General features: G+C 41.2%; 1 protein-coding gene across 1 annotated transcript in view; it reads right to left on the minus strand.

Annotated features, from left to right (window-relative positions):
* Positions 1–2,208: 2,208 nt before the first annotated feature.
* LOC116083345 overlaps positions 2,209–27,418 on the minus strand; it is a 35,081-nt gene continuing 9,871 nt past the window's right edge. Inside the window, exons 3-4 of the mRNA XM_031360127.1 lie at positions 9,712–9,758; positions 2,209–2,540 (exon numbers count right to left, since the gene is read on the minus strand). Coding sequence (XP_031215987.1) covers positions 2,468–2,540; positions 9,712–9,758 — 120 coding nt within the window. The 3' untranslated portion in view covers positions 2,209–2,467. The remainder of the gene's footprint in view (positions 2,541–9,711; positions 9,759–27,418) is intronic.

Consider the following 27,418-nt stretch of genomic DNA (forward strand, 5'->3'; position numbering starts at 1 on the left):
CTCCTAACTTCTCTGTCTCTGAGAGAGTGAGGAGGGGGGAAAGAGAGGGAGAAAAAGGCAAAGAGAACAGGATTAGTTTTAAAAGATTATTTCATTCCTGAAAGTTCTCTTATACCATTATAAGGGCTGAGAAACCCCATCATGCACCATCTGCAGGCAAGAGAATCAGAGACTTGAGTCTGATGGTGGGAAGGAGGTATGAGGTGCTGAGAAACACCCAAGACCTTCTGCTCTCTCCCGAACAGAAGATTAATAACCCAGTTCAAGAAGAGTGAGAAAGTTTGTCCCCCTCCCTGCCATTTAGATCAGTTCTGGCCCCCATAGGCTGTAGGGTGCAGAGCGGCAAGTGTGGCCTGGTTTTAGTCCGTCTACTGATTCAAAGATTGATTTCTACTGGAAACAGTCTCACGGACATATCTAAAAATATTGTTTTACAAGGTGTCTGTGCATCCAATATCCCAATCAAGTAGACATGGGAAATTAGCAAGCACATTCATATCTGAAGAAGAAGGAAGAAGACTGAATATACATGACTCTGATTTCATGAGCAAACAACTATTCAGGATGTGAGAAGTCAGCACAGGGGGAGTATGGTTCTGGCATAGCATGTAAGTCTGTCGTGTGAGCATCTTGAGATAATAAAATGTACGTGTGTGACTCGGGCTTAAATCTCCACACTGCAGTCCAGGTCCACTGCAGTACTTACCAGGTCTCACAGTATTTGTTTTCAAGTGTACAAACTGACTATCATCAGTGGGATTTTGCTGACTTCGACTCAATAGCGGATCATGCCTTAGCCAGTGACTGATAGACTTGGAAAGGGAGCGGGGGAGCATCTCTCTAGTCAACAGATCCATTTCCTCGCTGCATGAAGCACAAAACACACAAAACCAAGACTGCTTGTAACAACCAGGAGAAAGCTAATCTTCTCACGTGAAGTATAAGCTTGAACACACAGACACTTACAACCTTTTATCCTGACTGGAAAGTCTTTGGTGTTTTCAAATGGCTTTGGGATGCGTGAGGCTGAACCTGAACCTTCTGAGAGATTTCAGAGCTCGGCTCTCCTTTGAGGTTGAGAAGTCTGTCTGTACCAAATCCTCCAATCCTGGGGGGGAGGGGGTGCGGGGGCGGGGAGGCCCAGGAAACGTGGCATGAATATTTATCAGGGAGAAAGCTCTAGAAGAGCTTGAAGAACTTCTGTCCCTGGCTATCTACAGACAAAAGAAATATCTGAGGGACATTGGTGCTATAATTAGCAATTATATTTTGAGCTTCTGATATTTTAAATTTAATTTTCTTCACTTTTATTCAAGTATACATTGTATGTTGAATATGTATCTCCCCATTCTTTTCATACCCTCTTCCCCCTCTCTTTAGCCCTTTTGGTCCCACTAGATAATTTTACTTCTACTCCCGTGTGATATATAAATACATCATTTTATGATTGTACATAAAATCTGGGGCTCCAAAAATTACTATATTTGTCTCTCTAAGACTGGCCTAATTTGCTTAATAGGATTGCTTCCAGGTCTCCTCTTTTTTTTTTTTTTTTTTTTTTTTTTTTTTTGGCAAAAGCTGTAACTTTGTGTTGTAATGGTGCCTCTCTTTCCAATATCTTTATTTTGCATATGTGTGTTGTGCATGATGCATACATATATTCTTGTGTGTGTGTGTGTGTGTGTGTGTGTGTGTGTGTGTGTGTATGTGTGTTTGGAGACCCTAGGTTTCTTATGTCTTGCTCAGTCATTTTCTACTTTATTTATGAGTCACGGTCTCTCACTGAACTCAGAGCTGTCCACTTGTGATTAGTTTAGCTAGTGTGCTTGACCCAGGCATCCCTTTTCTTGTCTCCCAAGAGATGGGTAATCAGCCAGTATGCCTGTCTGGTTTTTAGCATGGGAGTTGGAGCTCTCAACTCAAGTTCAGTTTCTATGCTTTTGGGAAAATGTTTTATCTGAAGATCTCCTCAACACCTTCTTCCAGTATCTAGACAGGAAATTTCAGATATGTGGCCCCCCTACCCCTTGCCTTAATACTGTATTCTTTTAGGGACCCCATGGGGGAAAAAACTTAGTCTTGAATTTTTCAGACCCTGCTCTCAGCCTCCCAACCCAGGCAACTTGTTTCTGAAATGCATGTGCTAGCCATTAAAATAGCCCCCATTCTCCCAGAGCGCCTCCCACAAAAGCACTTTTAATTCTTTAACCAAAATGTAGTTCAGCCTTTATTCTGCAAAGCCAATTTGTTTGTGTTTCCAGGCTCAATCACTATCTATTTGTAAAACCTATTTAGAACCAGAGTCACATAGCCAGAAATGATCATGGTCTAATTTCCTTATTAGAAACTTCATGCAGCTGGCAGCCTGATTGCACTGCTCCCAGGTCCACACTCCAGCACCATGTTCTTTATCTCCTTTCCAGATTTTGTTCTCCATTTTTCCCCTCTTCCTCCAAACATACAGATGTCAACTCAGAGAGAAACAAATCCTGACACTCTTGCCAAAATGGAGGTGAAAGCAGAGACTGCCACCTTTATACCTGTCAAGGAGAGAACAAAATTGCACTGTTCATAATGCCGGCAGGTAAAGAAGGTGATGTTCACAAAACACACACTGGCAAGAAGAATGTCTTAGAACCCAGATTAAAAAAAAATCACTGATTCCGAAGGACTTGGAGAAATGATGTTTTCTAGATATTGAATCAGGAGGAAATGGAAAGCCAATGCAGCATTCAAGAAAACTTATTTCACCACCATTTTCTAAAGCATTTTTCTTTATAACATAGGTAAGCCAGTCTTTATGACATTAATAAGATATGTCTTTTCAAGATAATTTAAGCGTTCCCTGATGGCGCAGGCTCTTGAAGTATTTCATTGTCTGCGTCAGCCCAAGTCTTAGCCTTCCAGGTCGGTGCGAATGATATTTTATGAAGCTTCTCTCAGAGTCGCACCAGCTTCTGATCTAATACAGCCATTTGTTTTATAGAGTATTATAGATTTCACAGCTACAAGTAGAGGCTGCTGCAAAAACCAGGAAGATGCTCCCGATTCCCTTTAATGGTGGTTAAAGTAATGCCATATCAAAAGGGTCACCTCCATAATAGATTTTTCAATTGCCCAGAGACCTTGCCGACCATCTCTCTCAAATTAAACTGAATTGAGAAACAACTTGGTCCACTAATAAGGAAAGGTCAAATAAAGCTGTTGCCTTTGTCACTCAGCACTGCTCTTGTTCCCTCAGAGAGTCTGGGGGTAGTGAGGATTAGACAGAATGGCATGTTTCAGACCTCAAAGACAGATCATTAATTTGAACTGGGCAATTCTAGCCTCCCTTAAAAACATATAAAAGTTTTTATGGCCATCTAATCTAGTAAAACTCTTTACTCATGCTTCCAAACTTCTTGGGAGTTTCTCAGTGAACTCTCATACAGCTCCCCCTTCACCCCACCATTCAAATGCACCTCCTCAAAGCTCGCCTTTAAGATACGTATCCATCGTGTTTGTAATTTGGTGTTAGGGATTGTCCTGGTTTAGTAAATTAATAGGTGTAGATTCTTCTTCAATAACCACAATTGCACTGTCACTGACTAGTTAGCCAGGGTTTTAGTTCCAGGCATGGCATCGCTCCTGTGGAGGAAATTTTAAGTGAAATTAGAGAGAGATGGTGTTTACCACCAAGGTATGTATGCTACGACTGAAGCCATAGGGTTATTGTGCCATGCTGGTCTTGATGTGATTCCTAGGTGTCATAGCCAGATAGGGCTGTGAGTTGTCACAGTTGCCTGGCATCATCTGGTGTCATTAAAGCTATTTTTCTCTGAGATCGTGTCTTCCTGATGACATCAGGAGCTATACCTGTAAAGTCTTACCCACATGACCATCTAAATGTGAGCTGAACAAGAATGACACCAAAGACATGCTAACATGGACCAAAAAAAGACTCACAGGGCCTCAAACCTATGCTAAAACCACAGGTAACTGAGCAAAGCTGGAAGTCAGGGAGGTGATCCTCCCCAGGGAAGAGGAAACCAATGGTTATACAGTGCCAAACAACTTCAAAAGCATACATATAAGTAACATTATATGGACTCAACAGGTTATTTTTAGGGACATCTATGTATATGTGTATATGTGTATACATATATATACAAATACATATGTGCATATAATTACAACTGGTGAAAAAAGAGGCCATGAATTTGGAGGAGAACAGAGAGGGGTTTATGGGAGGGTTTAGAGGAAGGAAGGGGAGAAAAGTAGTTAAATTACAATCTTAGAAATACATTTTTTTTGGAATAAAAGAATATGAAAAACACTGGGAAAAGGATACACATTGTGAATTGCCCACTCAATCATTATCTACCCACTATTTACCCCCCATTATTTCTTATCAGTTTATTTGAGGCCAAGGTGTCAATTTAAAATAGCTTTCAGAGACAGGGATATAGCTCAGTTGGTAGAATACCTTTCTAGGCTAAAGCCCTGGAGCTGATTCCCAGAAATATGTGAACTGGGCTTGTGATCCTACTGCTTAGGTGGTGGAGACAGGCAACTCATGAGTTCAAGGTCATCTTCTGACATGTGTTGAGCCCAAAGTGGACTATATGAAACCCTGTTACAGAAAAATATAGTAAAACAAAAACTTATTTTAAAAATGTTTTCCCACACAATCAAGAATGACTATACAACCCAGTTTGGACTGCCATGTTTAAAAAATGGAATTATAGTATATAATGTTTTTACTTTAGAGGGAACTTGTCTACCATATGATTTGGCTTCTTAACCTTGGTCTTTACCTTCTGTTTTATCTTGTCTATGACTTATATTTGTCATTTGGAAGTATAGCAAAAATTTTACAATGTTAAGGAACTATAAATCTGGGATGATAAGTTAGTAAGATTAGAAGACTCTGGGCTTTAGTGTCATGGCTGGCTTACCTCAACAGCAAGAGACTGATCTTCTGTGAACATATTCCATACTTGAGGTATCTTCTGTGAACATATTCCATACTTGAAGTATCATTTGTTGTGTTTCATTGCCCACAGCTATAAATAAAATATTAACGGTATTTCTTTTTAACCTATGCAGAGAATCACAGACAGTAAACTTGTCTGGAATATTTCCTGCCTAAATGTACAATTCTAACAACAATTTCACTTTCTACCTGGATTAGACAGGGCTACTCCAGAGAAATGAAACAACAAAAACAGCAATGGCACACACACACTTAAATTTTTTTTAATAATTTCATGTATGAGTACTATATTTATATAATTTTCACCCTTTCTTATGGCCAACTAGCTACTTTCATGTTCCTCCCTGTCTCCCTCTCAAATTCAATAGCACTTATTTAATTATCATTATATATCTGCGTATTCACACACATATATAGAAATTATCTTCTGAGACTTTCTGGTTTTGCTCACATGTATATGTTTAAGGCTGACTTAAAGGTTGGGATCAATAACATATCAGGAGATTCATCCCTGAATAAGACTGATTCTCTTAGCAGCTATTAATTGCCTATAGCTCTTAACCATGGTTGTGAAATTTTTCCAATTCATATTGGCATGTCAGTTGATATTTTCATTATACAGGTCTTGTTCAGGAGACCATATTTTGGAGATTACCTTAATGCAGATCTATAAATGTAACCTTTATCCATCTGATGTAACTGCCATCTCAAGAGGTTTACTGCTGAATAAACTCACCATTTCTGGTTATTTCTGAACTCTGGCTGGCTGATTCAACTCTTCTGTTCTGGCCCAAACTCCTCTCCAAGCTGATTGATTCAAACTGGCTTCTCTTAGCATCTGGCTGAATTTCTCTGCTTGGCCTCAAACTAACTCTACCAACTTTTCTAATCTTCTGACTCCTTTTCATTTTCTGACTCATTCTGTTTTCACCTGCAACCTGTCTCTGTAAACTGACCCAGTAACACTGCCTCCTCTCCCCCTCTCTCTGCATTGCTCTCTTAAGTCACTTCTCTTTTCTGTGCTGTTCTCCTGGGTGTTAGGTGTATCTTATCTCTAAATCATTCGGTCAAATCTTTCTCTGACTCATCACCTTGTCTGCCCTCAATTAGATAGCAGTATCCAACATAGCTCTTTCCTTCTACAAACTAACTGTACCTACATGGTTAGGGATTAAAAGTGTGTATGAAGGGCATGCCTGTGTTCCAGCCAGAGCAGCCATGTTGCTGGATTAAAATTCCTCTCCACAGATTCTCTGTCATATATAGGAGACATCGTCTCATAACTGATGTACTATTCCTCTGGCTCTTATAACCTTTCTACTCTCCCTTCTATCATGCTCCACGAGCCTTAGGTATAGAGGTTATTGTAGGTATATCATTTGGGGATGGGTGACCCATAGCTAGCTGTTTAGACCAGCTGTGGCTTTCTGTAATGGTGTCTGTCTGCCATAAAAAGAAATTGTTTCCGTGAGGGTAAGAACTACACTCACTTGTGGGCATAAGGATAAGTGCTTGTGCAGTTAAAATAATACTTTAGGAAAGTGACAGTAGTTGATTTCCTCTAGGGCCCATGACCTTACCAACTATAAGTAGTTAGCTAGATTTACAGTACCAGGCATGGGTTCCCTCTGGTTGAGTAGACCATAACTCATAGATAGACTGCTGCTGGTTGCCCTCAAGATATAAACACCATTATTGCACCCTTGGGAATATCTTGCCATACTGTTGTTATGGTTCACAAGCTTTGTATCTAGTAAGGACTGTTGATTGTTTCTCTCCTTGGCAGCTTGCGTAGCAGCTTCAGATACTGTGAAAGCTACTCTTCAGGTAGGGGACATCCAGATCAGTTCTAGCTTGAATCCTCCAGGTTACACAAGTAACTTTTAAAGGAATTGCTTCACTCCATTGTAAATGCTGAGAAGTACCAAGATCTGTAATCAAACATCTGTAGACCTGAGAGAGGCAATGGTGTGTTCCAGTCCAAGTCAGGAGTAAAACCCTGAAGAGCAATGGTCCATGTAGTAGTCCATAAACAACAGAAGACTAATGTTTCAGATCAAACAGAAGGAATTCTCTATTAGCATTTTCATACTACTTGAGTCATCAAAAGATTGGATGGCAACCTCTACCCCCATCCCACACAGGTCAGGGCCATTCATAGGAGTTTACCAGTTCATATGTTAAGATTATCAAGAAATATCCTCACAGATATCTCGTTTGGGGTGAATTTGAAATGTCTCCTAAAGATTCAGGTTGATGGCTTTTTCTATGCATCAGTAATAATTCAATGATAGATTTGTATTTGAAATGTCTCCTAAAGATTCAGGTTGATGGCTTGTTCTATGCATCAGTAATAAGCCAATGATAGATTTGTATTTTAATGGGCTATTGGGAAGTCATGGAACTTCAGATGGTGGAGCTTAACAGGATAAATCAAGTCACTGAAGGTAAAGTTTTAAAGGATATATTTTGTTTCTGGTCTCTTGCTTGCTTGCTCTTTGTTCTCCATCCACCATGAGCTAACAGCCTTTCACCACAATACCCTCCCTGTCATGATGTTCTGTCTTAACAGCAGTGAGGACAGGTAGTCATTGGCCAAACCCCCTGAAACCATAAGCCAAAGTAAACTTCCCTCTGTTGAGTGGTTTCTCCTGGGGTTCTCATCACAGTGATAACCAAAGTACATTTTATCAAATGTCTGCCCATAACACAGCCCAAGATAACCTAAAATGAACTTTTAGCACCACACATATCTTCCCTTAAACTCATGTTTGATGAACAAGCAGAAAGGAAAGTGTCATGCTTAGAAATGTAATAGAATGAAGATAAGGAAAAGCAATGAGTTTCTTTAAGAGTTTACAGACTTTTATGCCTATCTCTGGAAGAAATTGGACTAGGGGTTGGGAATTCTGGGATAAAAAAATTACACTATATCATTAAAATGCTAATTATTATTCCTATCTTTGTGGAATGGCTTAAGGTGAACCTTCTTCCTATGGATGGCCCATTGGCTACATGATTGACATGCTCGGTGATCAACTGGCCAGAGATTTGATTCTCTTGACCATGAAGAGTTTCCCCTAACGTGCCTTTAGTGCTACTCTAACACCATCTTGGGCTGCTTTATGTCTGACTACTTGCCTATGGGATCTTGACTCTTGTCTATCCAATTTACTTGTTCTGGTCTGTCTTTAAAGTATTTGTACTAGAATTTTGTCTAAGGCAAATCCAAATGGACATAAGTAGTAATTTGATAGTTATCTGTTAATTTACCAGTCAAGAGATCTATATTGATATATATTAAATATATAAATATATAATATAAACTATGTATGATATAATAATATGTAATATATTCCTAATATAATATATAATTTATTATAACATACATTATATATATCTATACACATATACATATACATATTATTATATAGAGAGAGACAGAAAGATTAGAGAAATATTGTTGACTTCCACCTGGTTTTTAACATGTAATCCCTACATATTCAATATCTCAATAAGAAAGTTGCAAATCTGTAATGCTGTCTTTAAATATGTGTACACACTGTAATGTGTGTGCAAGCATACCTTCACACACACACGCACACACACACACACACACACACACACACACACAGGCAGAAACACACACATTCATTCAGTAGTTGATCGCTTTCACAGCCTTAAATTTTTATCTACCTGAGTGTTATCTGTGCTGGTTTTTAAGCTCTAGGATGACAGGCAGCAATTTTATTGCGTTCACTTGACACCCCAGCTTACTCATCAGCTGAGCTTAAACAGCCCTCTCCACTGGTATTAACTCCCTGTATATTTTTACCCTTTAAGTAAGGTCTCAGAGACCAGCAGCACAGGCATAGCCAGGGAGCTTGTTAGAAATGCAAATCAGAAAACTTTCCTCAGAACTACGGAACGTAAATCTGCATTTTAATAAGGTCCCAAGTGCTTCTCCTATACACATGGAAGTTTTTGGAAGCCCTGATAGAGAGTAATGCTTTCAAACTTTATTGAACATCCAAATTTCACTGTTGGAAGCCTTTTGGAAAAAAAAATATATTCCTAGGTCCCACCCTCCAATTTTCAGTTCTGCATTACGGAGGTAGAGCCTGAAAATTTGCATGTCTAACAAGTTCTAAAATGATGCCAGGACTGCTGTGTTCTGAGCTACACTTTGGAGAACTTCTCATTTTAAAAATTTAAAAAGCACAATGGATAAAACCTCAGTGGCTTAGTAACCAGAAGTCTGGAAATTACCCTTCCACTCTGTGTGACCTTCAGAAGGCCTTCTCTGCTGCCGCCTTTTCTCACAGGTAAAGGAAAGGATGTAAGGAATCAGCCTAGCATCTGCTTACATGTCCTCCCCTTCGCCAGTGCCTGGAAACCAAGCATCTCATTTTAATTATCATTCCATCCCCGATGAGACCCTAGAAATCTCTTGGTTGAATGAGTGAATAAATGAGTAAATAAAGAAGTGAATCTAAACTTGGGATAATGGTTATGAAAATATCTTCAAATGAGAGGTATTTTTTATTTTATTAACCTTGTGCAGAGAGGGAGAAGGGACCTACTTGTGTAGAGTGTGGACAAACTGTGTTACTCTTGTTTCAAGGACACCGATAACAACACCAATAAAGAACATGCCTGTGGTGACAATATTGGACTAGATGCAAAATGCAATAATAGTAAAGAAACCATACTCAAAATATTTAATCTATAGTCACAGAACTTGTGACAGTGGGAGGCCAGGTTTCATCAGTTTGGAGGATTGCTATAAGAAAACAGATCCAAGATCAATCAAAATTTCCAGGAAACTGCCAACGGACATCTGTTTGCTGGGGGCTCTGTTATCTGGGTGAGTCAGAGGGCTTTAGGAGAAAGAATGTTGTAAGTTTAAGCTTAGCACTTGAATCTTTCTCTCCCTCCCCACCCCCTCTGTCATGTGTACACACATGTGGAGGCCAGAGGACAACCTCAGGAGTTCTACCTTAGTACCTTAGGACCCACCCTGTTTTTTGAAACAGTATCTCTTACTGGCCTGGTATTTGCCAAATAGGTTACAATGGCTGGGAAACAAGCCCCAAGTCGTAAGTTCATCTTTGTTGCCCCGACATGGAGATGACTAAGCACAAGCTAGATGCAGCAATTGAGCTTTCTTTGAGGGGAAAGATCTCAGAAAGCCAAGAAATATTGTCAGGGATAGGGAGAGAACATGTGTGCCTGCACCCCAGCCCCTCTACATGGCACTTCCCTTAGTTCTTCACATGACCCTGATGCACAACTCCAAGCTTTATGAAAGCCATGTCTGAGTTTTGCAATACTTGTCAATGCAAAATCAGAATTTTCACCACAAAGGGACTAAGAAATAAATTATTCTGAAGCCAAATATGAATGACCATGGCATGGGAATAGAGATTTAGGTCACCTCAAATTTCATGTTCCAACATAGAAGCAGTTTAAGGACAATCTTATAGTAACAGAACAAGGTAAGCATAAATCAAGACACTCTGTAAATATATTGGCAGAAACATTATGTGGGCAGGTTGAAACAAACTGGAAAAACCTCTACTAGAGGCCTCAGATCCCATCTGATAGTATTCTTACCTTTTTGGTTGGTTGGAAAACTAGAACTCTGAACATTCCAAATGATTGAATTGAGGGTTGTAAAACTGTTAGCTCAGGAACAGAAGACAGAGTAATGCATGGCTATCAAGAGACCTAAAGACAACCCAAGATAATTTGACTCTAGACTTGCAACATTCCAAATTATCCACAGTCATTGATGTTGTCATCAGTTCCTGAGCCTTCTACAAGTTTCAGGTCAGAGGACAAGCTTTGATCTGGGAACGTTCATCCGCACTCATTCCTCAGATCCCATTATGTCACGGCGGCTCAACCTGGTTTCATTCTCATGGATCAAATGTAGAGTGAGGCAGCCTGGGAACACCCCCTGATCTCTCTGTCACCAGGGAAGGCTTTCCCATTGGCCACAGCCTCACCGTGACTAATGGTGGTAAAGGGACAAAGCAAGCATCTCTCTCAGCGCCGAGGAGTGGATCTTGTGGAAAGAGTGATCTTATCAACCGCTCTCTATGGAAGAGCAAGAACAACAGAACGTGATGGCAGGGCATGCTGGGAACGCTATTTCCCTGAAGAGGAATTGATGCTCTTGGTACTTACGCATACAAGTCTGTGTCTTGAAGTTTTCGTTTTCCTCTGCCTTGTATATCTGCTACCTGCTTGATTACATTTGGGGTTTTTTTTTTCTTTTGAAGAAAAACATCAACTTACAGCTGGCCTACAATGCAGTGGGGTTTAATTAACGTTTAGGAAGAAGTCTGAGTTTCTCTGATGAAAGACATTGGCTGCCACTCAGAATCTTTCAGTTTTTCTAGTGTTTGTTGAGGTTAAAAAGTGAGATAAAATTCAATCAGTCTGAATCACTGTTGATGGGTAAATTTTCACTTCATATGTTAAAGAAAATAGCCATTACTATCAGAAGAGTACTCAAGTATGTCTATAATATTGTTAAAGCATAATCCAAAATACTTGAAGAATGAGGAGGGAACGGCTATAATCACAGAAAAATGGATATCAGATTACAACCAGCAAATAATTTTGAGGGACAGTTATGCATTCCTATCGATGAGCCGATAAAATGACCAGGAATTGGTAAATACCTGGTTTTAGGTAACGCATCTGGGAGAGCTGAGTACAGCTTCTTCTTGAATTTGCATTTGAGATCAGTAGCTCTAAGGAGCAGATCGTTTATGCAGAGTCCAACGTGGGTGTAGCACATTAAACACCCATATACTTGCATATGCAAATTAGTGTAAACATTTGATTGGCTGTGGGAGCCTTAAGTGAATGTGTAAAGAGTGGATGATGTCCTTAGTGAATGTCAAAATCAATGCCTCAGGCTTATGGGGAATTGGCAATGCCATCCTCCTCCTCCTCTTCCTCCTCCTCCTCCTCTTCCTCTCCTTTTATTTATTTTGAAACAGGTACAGTCCAGGCTGGCCTTGGATTTGCAGAGATCCTCCTGGCTCACATCTCATTTTTTTTAAATTCGGAAAGTAAGTACCCGAGAGATGAAGTTTAAATGCTAAGTGTCAGCAGTATAGGAAGTTTAGTGAAAGAAGAGAAAAATAATGCTGTACCTGGTCCATATGCAGCCTGTCACACCTGCCGCTGTTCCTTATTCTCAATGAGTTCAGGGCCGGCAAGATGGCTCAGCCAGGAGAGCATCTGCCGTCAAGCCTCTTTGCCTGACTGTGACCCTAAAGTCCACATGGTAGATGAGAGAGCAACCTCTGCAAGCTGTTCTCTGACCTACGCGCGCACACGTACATGCACATGCACACACACACATACTGTAGCACTTGCTCCCTTTCCCAAATAAGTGAATAGCTGTGTTTATTTTAAGTTCTGTGAGTGCTTGGAAGATGACTCAGTAGGTAAAGTGCCCATTACAAAAGCATAAAGACCTGCATTTAGGTTCCTAGAATCCAAATAAAAAGTCAGGAGTAACCCAGAGCCTGGAGGTGTGATAGAAACAAACCTATCTATCCAAGGAGCTCACTGGCCAGCCCATCTGACCAAACAGTAAGCTCCAGATTCACTCAGAGACTCTGTTTTAAAAAGAAAATTGTAAAATGATTGAGGAAGACACCTGTTTTTTGTTATAGGATATTTGAACCTGGTTCTCGTTAGGGTGTGGCTCAGCCTTTAGCACACACCTTTAATCCCTCTGGGTGGAATACAGGGACACCCTTAGTACTTAGCTTTAATCCCGAACAATGCTGGTAAAGTTAGTTGGTAGAAGGAACCACCCATGTTTGAAAGTGATGTCTAAATGGGTGGCAGACAAAGTGGCGATTTGGAGAAACATTTGACAGATTAAGATGTGCCCAACTCTCAAAAGGAGAGGAAAGAAAAGCTACTTCAGGGAGAGCCAGATCATACAGGAGGAAGAGGGTACAGTACAGAAATGCAGTAGATGAGTTCATGGAGAGCAGGACAGTAGAGTTTAGAGAGAAAGAGAGAGGTAGAAGGGGCCAGTGTTATCAGAAGAGTTTTACAGAGGCAAATGGAAGAGAACAAGCTAGACACACAGGTGAAGACAGAATGAGCCAGAGAATGAGAAGGGGCCAGAAGATTAGGGCAGATTGCCAGAGATAGTATGAGGCCAAGCAGAGCAATTCAAGAGAGGCCAAAAGAGAGAAGCCAGATTGAATCAGTCGGTCTGGAGAGGAGTTTGAGCCAGAACAACTGAGTTGAACCAGCCAGCCAGAGATCATAAAGAACAAGAAAAGGTGAGTTTATGTTCAGCCCAAGTCTCAGAGGCTGAAAACATTCTAGGCCAAGATTAGATTGTACAGAGATTAGAAGCTTCCAGGACTAGGTCTAGGTTAGCAGATGCCGGCAGTAAGCCTCCTGAACAACAATTACATCAAGCGGGTAAAAGATACTTTTATACTATTTGGCCCCTGGTCTCAACATGTACACATATTCATGTATACATCCACATATCCACATATCCACATGAACATGTAGACATATAATGTGTTATATTATTGTGTTTTATGGAAGATAAAAGCTCATAATACTTCTCTATATGTGTAGATAGATAGATAGATAGATAGATAGATAGATAGATAGATAGATAGATGATGTAGAGATAGAGATGTGATGCCACTCAGTACACATTGGAACTGGGATGTTCGGTGAGGTCTCTGAGCCACGTTCATTCCTGTCTGTCCCTCTGTGTCCATGGCAGAGATCAGACTCTTATTTCCTGTGTTACCTTCACTTCATATTGGGTATAGGAGTTTTATAACAAATCAGAATATTCAAGAGCTATTATTACAGGAGACATTTAATTATATCATAGAGGTAACCATGGGACATTCACATTTCAGCTGAGATCCCAATATTAAAATGTTTCTTTCTAGCAAAGGCAGGGAGATAGGGCTCTTTTCACAGCCATGATGTAGCAGAGAATGCTAATAGAGGAGAGAAGCGCAAACAGGCCAGACAGGGCAGAGTTCTAAGCAGAGAGAGCCGAAGTGTCATGTAAACAAACCCAGAGAGAGGCATTGCTTGGCAATTAGAAGCAGGTATTTTGCAGAAAGTGTTGGGGGAGCCAGTCACCATAGAAATCCACGGGAAAGGGATGAATTTAAAGAGAAACACAAGAAATTTCATGAACTGAGGTAGAGGATAATCTCCATATTGCAAACAGGGTGCACAGCATCCATCGTTCTGGCATGGGCCGCCCCTGGCAAAAACAGTGTGACAGCCACAGCAAGGGGCAACAGATCTGACACAGAGAAGTCCCAACCCCGTGGAAGCAGCAATTATTGCTTTAATCACAGATGGAGCTTGGGTTTCACAACCCCACATCCATCATGTGTTCCTTACAGTCTTCAACATCCATGCTGGGGTTGTGGTTCATTGCATGGATTTGAAATGAGACCGCTGGGTTTGCATCCTATCTCCTCCAGTTGCCAGCAGGGCCACCTTTACAGTTCCCTAATCTCTCTGTGGGCTTCAATTTCTTTCTGTGTCAAGTCAAGCAAAAACTTACATATACATCATCTGCCTGGTGAGTTAACCACGTCCATGCTTATATGAGTATTTGGCTTAGTTATGGTTTTATTGCTGTGAAGAGACACCATGATCACCACAACTCTTATAAAGAAAAACATTTAATTAGGGCTGGCTTACAGTTCGGAGGTTTAGTCCATTATTGTCATGGTGGGAAACATGGTGGCTTGCAGGCAGACATGATGCTGGAGAGCTGGCTGAGTTCTACAACCCTGCAGGCAGCAGAAAGAGAGAATGACACTGGGCCTGGCTTGGGTGTCTGAAACCCCAAAGCCCACCCTCAGTGAGACACTTCCTTCAATAAGGCCACCTCTACTCCAACAAGGCCACACTTCCCACTAGTGCCACTCCCTATAGGCCTAAGGATGTCATTTTTATTCAAGCCACAACAGTACTGTTCTCATCACTGTGGCAAAATATCTGATAGAAGTAACAAACATTTTACTTTGATTCATAGTTCAGAGGATAAAGTTTACTGTGACAAGAAGGGTGGCCAGGGTTGCTCCTTTGGCTCTGCGCTACTGCACTTTGTAGTGTGACCTGTTAGCATCTTAGAGGATCAGAAAACAGGAACCCACATAGAACCAGATGCACATGTCATCTTCATGACCTTATCTCCAGGATCCTAGTTCATTCAGTCCAAGGGGTTCTACAACCTCCAACAGTGCTGCCAGCGCACACATTTGAACACAGGAAAGCACTTTGATAGCCAAACCATAGATAGTAGCAGTATTGGATGGAGCTGGGAATAGTATTTGTATATAATGAGAGTTTGATAAAACTGAGTTTGAATTATGACCTCACAAGGGTGATATTAGGTAAGATTAATGCCTGACATTGTTTCATACTTGAAGTATTTTTCATTCACTGTTGAGGCAGACATTTATTTATCAAGTCCTAGGTTAACCCATGCTTGTATTGTAATCAGGTAAACACAACCTAATTTTTTAAAATTACATTTTATTGTGTTGCTATTTATCTGCATGCATGTCTCTGCAGTATGTATGTGACTGATACCTTTAGAAGCCATACAAGTGTGTCAGGTCCCCTAGAACTAAAGTTCCAGATTGCTGTGAGCTGCCATGTAAATGCTGGGAATTGAACCCAGGTCGTCTGCAGTTGCAGCCAGTGCTCTTAACCAGTGAGCTCCACAACCTGATCTTGGCCACCAAGATTCAATCACATAGAACAGGCAAGCAAAAGAGTATTCCCACCCCACACACCACACGGAAAGCTATCCTAAAAAGACTGGTTTCTTTGATGTCTCTATTAGAACCCACAGTACAAGATGGTGTTATAGTCTCTTCTGGTGCCACTTATGATTGTAGGGAACCAACCACAAAGCTAGACTCTACATCTTCATCTGAGAAATCACCTGGCGTAAAGGCACCCCATCCATGCCCCTTGACCTTCTTCTGAAAGTCCCCCTGCAGAAGTAAGTCCTCAATGTCTAGAGGACAGGTTCTCTAAGAATACCAACTCCCCAAAAGACACTTTAAAAAAATAATCATAAGTAATGCAAATAGGTGGAGTCACAGAGCGGAAGAGTGAATGAAAGAAAGAGCGGATACATAGACTGACCATGTGCATAGTCAGTTAGGATTCAAAGTGAGTTTGCCCACTGGCAACCCTCTGACAGGTGATTTACATGGTCTGCATTGAGTACTAAAGCAGCCACAGGCAAAGAAACCCTCACTAACAGAAATGTGCTGCTGCAGCCGCCGCTGCCTTTGTGCGGTAGAGAAGAGAATGTGAGGTGCAAAGGAATCCCCAGGAAAATGTGGATGGGGTCCAGGAAGAGAGCCAGGTTAACTGGCTCCATCTTCTCTCTGGAGATACTGAAATGATTAAAAGACAATGAGAGAGTCGGCACCCCGAGTTCCATGATAAATAAAACAACCTGCAACCTGTCGGGTGGCAGGTAAAATACCAGCAGAGTGTGTTGCTTCCAGCCTTCTCCATAAACTCAGCATGGACTGATCGACCCAGAGGCAACATATCCATGATAGGGGCCGGGGAGAAGGCTCAGTGGGTAAATGTACTTGCCAGGCCTGAGGATTCATTCAACCCCTAGGATCCATAGGGTGGAAGAAGAACTAACATGAGCGAGTTATTGTTGTCTGACCCCAAACGTACACAAAGCCACCACCCCATCCCCCAAACACGGAAGCGTATGTGCTTTTCAAAGACGGTACTGGCTAACCCAATGTGAAGCTTGCTGGATTTCCCTTCCAGATATGCAGCAATTTCTCTCCCGCCATGTTGGTATGCTTATGCGCTAGCTTTGGTGATCTTGAGCAGAAACGTAAGCGAACCTAATCAAACAGGAAGTCTCCTCGGTCAAACCTCACTAAGAACCATTATCACACAGGTAGAGGTGGCAGCATAGCCAGCCAGCCGGTCACTCGAGGGGGTTTCTGTCACTCAGCCAGACTCAGTCCCTAGAGAAGATTTTGGAAGGTGCTGTCTGGCTCCAGTGGAAACCCAATTTAAAAGTACTTACCAGATGACCAGACTCGAGCTCCTTGACTTATCCCAAATGCAGAGAATCTGATGACCCTAAGAGCTGATTTTGACATGACTATCAACTGTCTTCATTATTCCCAGCAGGACACACAGAAGGGAAATTTATGTTATGTGCTCCTTTGGACGTAATGAAACATTCCATGAACCGAAAACCTTGGAACCCAATTATAAAAACCAAATTGCTATTTTACTCACTAAGATAAAATAGCCGTGGTCTCATCAACTTTGCCCTTTGTAATTTACCTTATCTCATGGATTCCTCAAAATGACGAGCGCATTTGTCCTATATAGGGATTTGTTGGTCACAGGTAACAGAAACTCAATTTAGTCCAAGAAAACAGGGCAGAATGGGGTGAGGGATTGCTGTAAGGTTATAACAAGGGATCACTGGGATCATGCCCAGGAAAGAAAAAACTGACATAGCAATAACATCTCTAATTCTGTTTTTACTCCTCCTTTCCTTGGGTCCCAAGCCCACCATAGTCTGAGCATCCTCCATTTAGAGATAGAGTCATGTGACTGGATAACAGAAGTGCTCAGTTATTAGGGACTGAAGTGAGGAGCAGATTGCTTGATAGAAAGTACACGAGAAGTGTCAATCCCAAACAACATGGTATGTCCAAGTCTAGGGTTATGCAGTCCATTTGTCACACAGGGAGACTGAGGTACAGTTAGAAGAGCTTAGTCATTATAGCTAACAAGAGGCTGCATGGCTTCAGAGGAGCTCAGGGTTTCTCATACAGTCACATTCAGCTTTGCATCCTAAAGCTCACTTGCAGTTGGATCACCGACAGAGTATTTAATCTTCGTGCTTCAATTTCCTCCCCATCAGAACAGGCTTTCATGTCAAAGGTGTGTTTTTAGGATTAAATTGAATGAGATCACTTATTTGAGTCATCTAATTCAGTGCCTGGGAGATAGCTGCACACACAAAGCTAATAGCCTCTCTCTGACCTTAGAAACCATGCCTTCACCTGCATCTCAGTTTCATCTCTGAGTTACACAGCGTCTTCTGGGGCTCAGCCTTGTGTCAGCAAGCAGCCACTCCCAGGCTGTCAGCTCCATGGGGACTCTGTCTCATTTCTTTTGCATCGTACCCTGGGCTGGCCAAGCACATTGGTAGTCTCTTCTGATTCCTGTGGAATTAAACTGGCTGAATGAGTTCACATGTCACTTCTCTTCCCAGCAAATCCCCTAGGATCATGCACCATTTCTTGTTTCATTGTATCTTCCCCTGGCTGATTCTCTCAGGGAACAAACCTATTTTGCTTTCCTCCATCTCCATTCTCTCTCTCTCATGCAGCTCCACCTGGAGGCCAGTGACTTGAGCTTGTCAAAGTAATCAAGTTCATCCTAGCAGAAAAAGATGACCCACTCTACAAGAACCCTCTAATTCTAGAGGACTCCAAATGAAGGGCCCGAAGCAGAATTCTTGAGTCTTTTGATATCTTGGGTGTGTCATAATGAAATCTATTTGGTAGGGGTGGGAGATGGTATGGAGATCAGAACATTGTTATATCAAATAGGAAAACTATTCGACGTCTCACAATCCTTCCAAAATTAGGACAAAGCCTGCATGTCAAACCAAGGCACTCAGAATTCTCTTAGACACATTGCCAACTTTGAAGACAGATACAGCACCCCATCCGTGAATGATAGGAAAGGATACAGAAGGGAATTCGTATCTGACAAATGCTATCAACTGTCTGTGTTGAACAGGGCACTTTACGTTACAGAATCTCATTTCCCCAGCAACGTTGCAAGGTTGCTAATATTATTCCAATTTTATAGATGAAAATTACCAAAGTTAATTGACTCTGGATATGCAATTAGAAAGGTGATGGACTGGAAACCAACAGAGGGGCAGCTATAGACTCCAGATCAGTGTTGCTTCCCCAAACTACCATTTTCCAACCTTCAAGAAATGCAGTCTAACTACCCATTGACTGAAAGAAAAGACTGGCCACCAAAGCATCTGGCTGGGAAAGAAGAAAGGTAACTCTTGTTTACAAGCCAGGCAACTAGGTTAACCAGCACTGAAATAGAAACAGTTGCACTCTTTGAAGACACCGAAGGATCATTCTAGCATGCTTAAATTAATTGATACTTGGATCAGATCAAACTGGGCTCTACCTGTTGTGTGATCCTTGACCAATTACTCAAACTTGATAATTTCTTCACTTGCTAAAGAGATGAATACCATACACTGTAAGCTCCCACTATTATCATAAGGATTAAATGCAATGCCTTATGTGAAGTGACCCTTGCTTAGGATCGTGCCTGGCTCTCAACACTATGCCTGCTATCATCAGCAGTTGATATTTTTAAGGAAATGGGAAATTTTTAATCACTGGAATTGCTGTATGATAGCCAGGAGGCAGCCTCTCTCTCTCAAAAAAAAAAAAAAAAAAAAAAAAAAAAAGATGTGGTCCATTTAGAAATAGCAGTACATTTGCATGCAGACAATAATGCAATAATATCCTTAAATACAGTGTGTCCGCCTAAGAATATAAGAACAGACTGCTTCCCATTGGTTCTGAACACCTCTCTTGCTTGTTTATGTTGTTAAATTGCTTAGCAACCTCTCCTCCAGGCTTGAGCACAGACATAAAAATTTCAATAAAGAACAGAAAAGTGTAGAATACCACAAATTTTTAAAGAAATCGATCATATTGAAGATTAAACACAAAAATACTTTTTGCGTAAAGTATCTCTCGTGATTTTCTTTTTATTCAAATTCAATTTTTTTTCCCTACCTCTCTCGAGAGATGAGGGTTATCCACAGCAACAGGTTATGCTGATGGAAATGGAAGGGGCTTCGAAGGAAGGTTTTTCCTCTCTGTTCATCAGTGATCTTGTATTCTCTTCTCCCTTCTCTTTGCCCTCTGGACTAGTTTAATAATCATGGGCAGGAAGACTTGACACTGATAAACTCCATATAGAAAAGAGTAAAACATTCGCTTTTCTGTTTTCAAAGAACAAGGGCCCAGCTCTTGCTTCAGTTACTCTGTAATTCATAAGCCTACAACTCTCCTAGCCCTGGAACTCCATCAGCTATAAATATTCCTCTGCCCAGGGTCATAGTCGTCTATGTCTGATCGCCTTCCTACCTTCCACATTCTACCCTATACACCTCATCCAGAACTGTCTCCACATTAGGGCTTATCATTGGCAATGCATTTTAAATCCTGTTTTCAAAGAAGGTAGAGGCAGGCAAATGTTTGATTTAATGGTTGACTGGGAACTCAGTCCTCTTTTTCTACAGGAATCTCTGAAAACAGGATACCTGGGCTGCAGCAGCAAGGACTCCAGAATTTCTGCTTGCCTCCTGCATAGGACAAGTTCTTCCCATACTGCATTCTCTCTTTCTGTCCCTTATGATTCTTTTTCTCCTCTTGAAAAGTGGGACTTGGATCAGACCCACCTCATGGATGGTTTCAGTTACAAGGCTTATTAGCTTTGAGCCTTGAATATTTCAGTATTTTAAACCTATATTTGCCTGTTTGCCCAAGGAAGTACATGTGTTATGGAAATGCCAAAATCTGCTTGAACTGTAAAAATGTCTGATCCTTATAATACAGCTGAAGGGGACTTTCAGTCCTGCTTAGAGTGTAGGTGGACGTAGGCTGCTAACATATACTTTACAGCAAAAGAGAAGGAAACGGAGGTAAATTGCAACCATCACAAGAGACACAAAAGACCTGAACTAAAATCAGAAGGTCAGAAGCATCAACTAGCTGCTTTCCAGAGAGCACTTCCTTATTTAGAGACCAAAGATTAGATTCAGACCAAGAAGAAGGACTCAGCCGAATGGATGAGAGACCAGAAAAAGATTTGCTTAAAGCACGGGAGCGACATAAGGAACTAGCAAATGTAAAGGTGCAAATCCACTGGCCTCCCCCTCCATGTTCAGAGTGAAGGAAGTCTTGACTAGGCTGATCCGGAACGACAGAGTGACATCTCCTGTAATCTGTAGTGCTTAAAAATGAAGTCCCACCAGGAATATGGGTTTGAAGTATAAGTGCAAAACAATTCTCCTTGAACTGTTGCAGAGTACAGAAGCTTGAAATGCCCAAAGAGCAGAACTTTGAAGGCTCAGGGTCCTGCTAGATTTCCCATTAAGAGCTCCAAAGTGACCTTAGCAAAACCACAGTTAGCTCAGAGGCGCATTCAAACTTGACCCAAACTTCAAACCAACCTCAGACCTAACATAATTTTTGTCTGTCTGGCCTCTAGAGAAAAGGAAAAGACCTGGCTAATGAGATTCCATCTGGACATTCTACAGTTGTTTGGCTGGCTGTTTAGTTTTCATCTCCAATACCTATAACAGGACTCCGATTTATTGGCATGAGATGAGAAGCAGAGATGGGATCCATAATCAAGGGCTTAAAACCAGACAATAGAGCACTTGCTGGCTTTCCAGGATCATCCTGGCCCAATCTCCAGCACCCATGTGGAGGCTCACAACTATCTGTGACTCCAGTTCCAGGGGCTCTGATGCCATCTCTTGGTAGGCACCAGACATCTACTTGGTACACAGACATACGTGCAGGCAAAACACTCATGCACATTAAAACTATCTAAATACTTTTTTTAAAAAAAGTAATAAACAAAAATCAAGCAACAGAGGGTAAGGAAGTAGCTCAGTATGTAGATGTACTTGCTCTTAAAATGAGAAAACGTGAGCTCAAATCCCAACATGCATGTAGCAGTTGGGCACAGCTGCATCCCTTTAATCTCAGTGTTGTGGACAGGAGGCAGGTAGATTCCAGGAGCTATTGGCAAGCCAGACTACACAAAAGGTTGACTTGTGACATCTTTATGAGTGTGCATAAGTGCATGCACTTGTATACACAGAATAAACTATACACACGAAAGGATGGGGAGCCCTAACAAAGGTACTAGGCTCACTTATACCTCAAAAAACAAATTTAAAATAATTAGGATTATCCTATTAAAGAAAAAAGGAGAGAAGTAAATATGGGTTAGAAGATTAAGAATTTCAAATAAGAATGCGAGTGGGTAAAAACTAAATCACAAATTCTAACAAGAACTCATCAAACGAGCTCAGTGACTTGTGAAATGTGGCATATTTAACTCAGTGAAAAGACAAGATCAGATTTCATTTTGTTTTGAGACAGGATTTTACTATGTAACCCTTGCTGCTATCTAATTCATAATCTTTCTGCTTTATCATTTGGGAGGTAGAGGCAAGAGGATCAGGTGTTCAGAGGTATTCTGGGATACACAGCGAGGTTGAGGTCAGCCTGGGCTACCCAAGACATTATGAAGTGGGGAGAAAATAGAATAAATTTAACACAATTTATTTTTAATCATTTCTAGATTATTTATGAGGCAACTATTTTGAGCTTTGAAATTGTTATCTAGAAGGCAATAGGGCATTTGCTCTGCAGAAGAAGTACCTTGGATGTGAATTTTTAATTTCTAAGCATTAATTGTTAGGATCTTGGCATATTCTCCTGTGTCTTAGTTTCTTCATCTCTAACAGAAAAAAGTAGTTATACTGCCCTGGTAAGAATTGGTGTGAGAATAAAAATAGATGGAAGGAAAAACACAGGGCAAGAACTGGTGGACCCCTACCACTTATCACCACTCGCTAACCCACTCCCCACCCAGGAGCCACTCTACCTCTGGGGCAGCAGCTTAAGTATAGAGTGGAATTTAACTCCAACTCTGTCCATTGTGAATCTGCAACTTTGAGTAGGACCTTTAAATTCTCTATGACCCTACTTCTCCTGTCTGTAAAATGGGCACACTTCAGAATTGTGAAGATGCTTAAGTTAACACCTGGAACACAATGAGTATACTCTCACACATTCCCAGGCACTGTTAATGCGTAAGTGAGATCATGCTAGTTTTCATCTCAAAGGCCTCTATGACTTCTCGTTTATCTGGAAGAAAAATCCAAGTACTTTAGAATCGTCTGTAATATGCCCCAGATTCATTAGAGTCATGATGTCACAACCTGGTCATTACTGTCTGGTGTATGCTTACTCTAGACACACAGCTACACACGTTCTCAAGTACATCGCCATTTAGGGCCATGGTAGCCACAGTGTTGTCCTGGTAGAAGCCTCCTTCCTGGGAGCTCTTTGCTCTGTAATCACCCAAACCTACCCCTTGTTCCTTTACCAACTGGGGCCTGGTGTGTAATTTGTGAGGACATTCAAGTTCCCTGTAGAATCTCGTTACCCTACCCGAACCCATTTCTTCTCTCCCTTCCTTGGCTTATTTTTCTCCATATTAAAAATAACAATTTAACACTCTTTGCTAGTTTAATTTTGTGTAAGTCTCTTGTATGCCTTATCCCACCACAACGTACACTCACAAAGTGGTGAATTTTTGGTTTTAACCACTTTACAATGCTCGTCATCCAGACAACTACCCAGACACATATTAAATATTCAAAACTTAATTGGAAAATTGACCACTATGGCTATTTAGTTATTCCATCATTTTCTCCCCATTCTGGATTTTCACTAATCATTAGAGTGTGGACCCATGTTGTAACTCAGTATACATCATAACTTACATATCCGTTACTCAAGGAACTCACCTCTGAAGATCCTGAACTAAGCAAATTTCCTATTTCACGCTCTCATTGCATAGAAGAAGCCCGGTGGGTGATCCTTTGTTTCAAGTTGAGGTTTTCTACTAGAGCCAAATCAGTAGATAGTCACTCTATTTTTGCTTGCCTCTCTATCCCTAAACTTAGTACAATGCTTGGAATATAAAACACACTTAACAAGTCAATGTGCAAATGAATGAATGATTCAAAAGGCTTCTAATTTGTTTTGTCTATAGCAAAACTAATTTTGTGCATCACTCGTCCTCCCTGCCTGTATGCTGCTTTGTTAAAACTGACGAGATCTGGCTCGGGTGTGCTAGCTCCTCTCTCACACTGCCCTGGATGATGATTCTGAGTTAAGAGGCACTAGGTCTTTACCAGTGTGTGTTGAACATACTCAGTGGTGTATATTCAGAGTAAAGATTAAAAGAGCAATCAGTTAGCCAGGCAGTGGTGGCACATGCCTTTAATGCCAGCACTTGGGAAGCAGAGGCAGGTAAATTTCTGAGTTCAAGGTCAGCCTGGTCTACAGAGTGAGTTCCAGGACTCCAGGGCTATACAGAGAAACCATGTCTCAAAAAACCAAAAAATAAAAAAAATAAAAAAGAGCAATCAGTTGTCAGTGAACAACAACCCACTTTAATATGTCTCAGCTCTGTGAACATACCTAATTAATATTATACACTAAAATTATACCATTAGGAGGATCTGAAAGGTCAGTCTAGCCTGGGAAAGGAAAGAATGACCTTATCTGTAGAAGCACTTTGTGGGGATGGTTTGATGAGATGGAACAACTGTTATGTAACTAAATGGGAGGAAGGGCCATTTACTGGGAGCCTGGAATGTGTTAGACCTCACTGGAGACGTTTTGAATTTAGGATTCCATTTGAACCACAACTGTGGTTGAGGAAGGAAGCTATTGGCAAACGCTGGTATGCAAGCATATGGAATTAGCAGGCTATAGCCCATCTGCCTCATTTTAGCTAGGTGAGCTTGAGCAGGTCAGTTAATACCCCCAGCTTCTGTTCCTAGATACCAGCTGGCATGAAGATCAAATAAAATAACAAAGACAAGGATATCCTTTGAAGATACTGCAAACAAATATTCGAGAAGGAGAGAGGGACCGAAGCAGCCATCCATCCCTTTGGACATTGGTATTCATCTCATCTTCCCTGGTGAAAGGTTAGACCTGGGACAAGGTCACACGGAGTCAATGCATTATCCATTCCCTTACTGCAATTTTTATCCAACAAATATATTAAACACCTGTAATGTGCCAGACTCCATAAGGCTGTAGAAAATGAAATGAACTAAATGTGATCCCACCTCATGGAGTTCACACTTGAGAAGAAGCAGCATATGGGCATAAAAATAAATTTAAAATTCAAAGGCAAAAATACTCAGAATATTACAAGTAGCATTTAGAAGGCAGTGACTAGGAAACCATACTCAATAATCCATTTAACAAACACTTGTTGAGTGCCCCTTATAAGCCAGGCATTATCCTAGAACCCAAAGAGAAGGTAGAGAACAGGGAAGACATGGGGCTTAGACTGTAACGTGTGAGAACAAGCTAGAATTCCAGCTGTAGATCATTGAAATGTTTTAAATAAAATAAAGCTAGTCTGTGGAGATAGCACGTTTTATAAAGGCACTTGTCCCAAACCTGAAGAGCTAATAATGATCCCTAGGATTCATATCTTAGAAGGAGAAAACAAATTCCTACAAATTGTCCTTGGACCTACTATCATACACACCCACAAGACACACACATAAGTGCACTCTCTCTCTCTCTCTCTCTCTCTCTCTCTCTCTCTCTCTCTCTCTCTCACACACACACACACACAGAAGAGAGAGAGAGAGAGAGACAGAGAGAGAGAGAGTCAGTCAGTCAATCTATGGAAAATAAAGCATTGTGAGATAAAACAACATAGTTAAGTTTTGGAGAGGCAGAAGGGCTCTGCTCTATGAGCTCAAATCAGAATGATATGAGGCACTTTTGAGATTGTCTGACACCCAAGGTCATTCACAGAGAGTGAAAAGCCAGGCCTGGAACTATAGGAAGAAGGAGCTGCAAGGTTCGAGCCCCACGGAGAAATGATGACTATGTGCTGTGGTGGAGCCGGACGGACTCCAGCATTGTCTGAGTCGCAGAAGGGCAGGCAGCAGACCAAGGACACACAGATTCATTACTCTTCTTGTGTCTGTGACCCATTTGAAGGATATAGCCCACCATGCCTGGGAAAGCATGGTGCAGTGCGAGGGGGGTATACACACCCATATATGAATATATGAATAATATCGTGCCCTCAATCCGAAAACAGAGAACGTGCATGCTCATTATTTAAATTATGTGTATCCGTGTGTCTGTGTGTGGGTATGTATTCATTAAACTTAAGTGCCAGTGGCATCAGATCCCCCTGGAGCTGGGGTTACAGGAGCTTGCTAAGTCCCACAACATGGGTGCTGGGAACTGTCCTGGTTTCTCTGCAAGAACAGGAAGCCCTCTTAACTGCTGAGCCATTTCTCCAGCCTCCCTTTCGACTCAGCCAGAGACCTCAACCCATGGAATGATGCCACCTACCTTCATGACCCATCTCAGCTCCTCAGTTAAGCCTCTCTGGAAGTAGACACATCCGGGGGGACACACAGCTCCCAGGTCATTCCAAGCCCAGTCAAGGTGACGCTGAAGATAAACCCTAGCAGGCTACATTCTGGCTATGGGAAAGAACTTCGTCTATCCAAGGCCGAGCAAGAAACCAAGGGAGGCTTTAAAAAGAAAAGAATATCTGATTTGCATTTTAAAAGAGCAATCTGGTTGCTACAGTGGCAAGCGAAGCCCCTCTTTGGGGAAAGGTGGAAGTGGAAACTGCAGAGAAGATATTTTGGGTATACAGGTGAAGGCTAATGAATGGTGGCTTGTCCCTATGAGGAGCCGAATAGATAGTGAGGAAACGACAGATGCAGGATGTTTTGGAGGTAAGCCAACAAGAGTTGGAAGGGGACGGAAGATACTATTTCTAAATAAAGAATACAACAGTTCCTATCTTTAGTTCAAAAGCCTTTTATGTCAAATGATATAGCAGCTAATAGATCCATTCTAAAAATATATGTAATGTACATTTATGCTAATATTAAAGTTCTTTAGGCCTTTAAAGTTTTTCTATCATAAAAATAGTACATGCTTATGAAAGAAAAATTCCAGTTACAGAAAAACAAAAGTTAGAATATTATATATATATACATATATATATACATATATATATATGACAAGGTTTTTTCTGAAAAATTATGATTTGGTCTTGCATTGTGAGGGTGCCAAATCAAATTCTCTCTCTCCCTGTCCCTCTCCCTCCTCTCTCTCTTGGTCTCTGTCTCTGTGTATGTGTCTCTCTGTTTCTGTCTCTCTCTATCTCTCTTTCTCTGTCTCTCTGTCTCTCTCATGTTTGAAAAACTGCAATTTAACCACATCAACACAATAGCTTCGTGTAAATCTATTTTGGATATCAAAGGTATCTTGGGGGGTGGGGGGGTACAAACTGTAGCTAATGGAGCTCTGCCTCTCCCACACCTTAACTTAAGAACTTCTCTGGCCCGCTATACAAATCAATATCTATTCCTGTTTTGATGGGGTGGGATAGACAAGGAGGAAGAGAAGGAGGAAGAGGAGAAGGAAGAGGAGGAGGAGGAGGAGGAGGAGCAGGAGG

This window comes from Mastomys coucha, unplaced genomic scaffold, assembly GCF_008632895.1.
Source record: "Mastomys coucha isolate ucsf_1 unplaced genomic scaffold, UCSF_Mcou_1 pScaffold12, whole genome shotgun sequence".
Classification (NCBI taxonomy): Eukaryota; Metazoa; Chordata; class Mammalia; order Rodentia; family Muridae; genus Mastomys; species Mastomys coucha.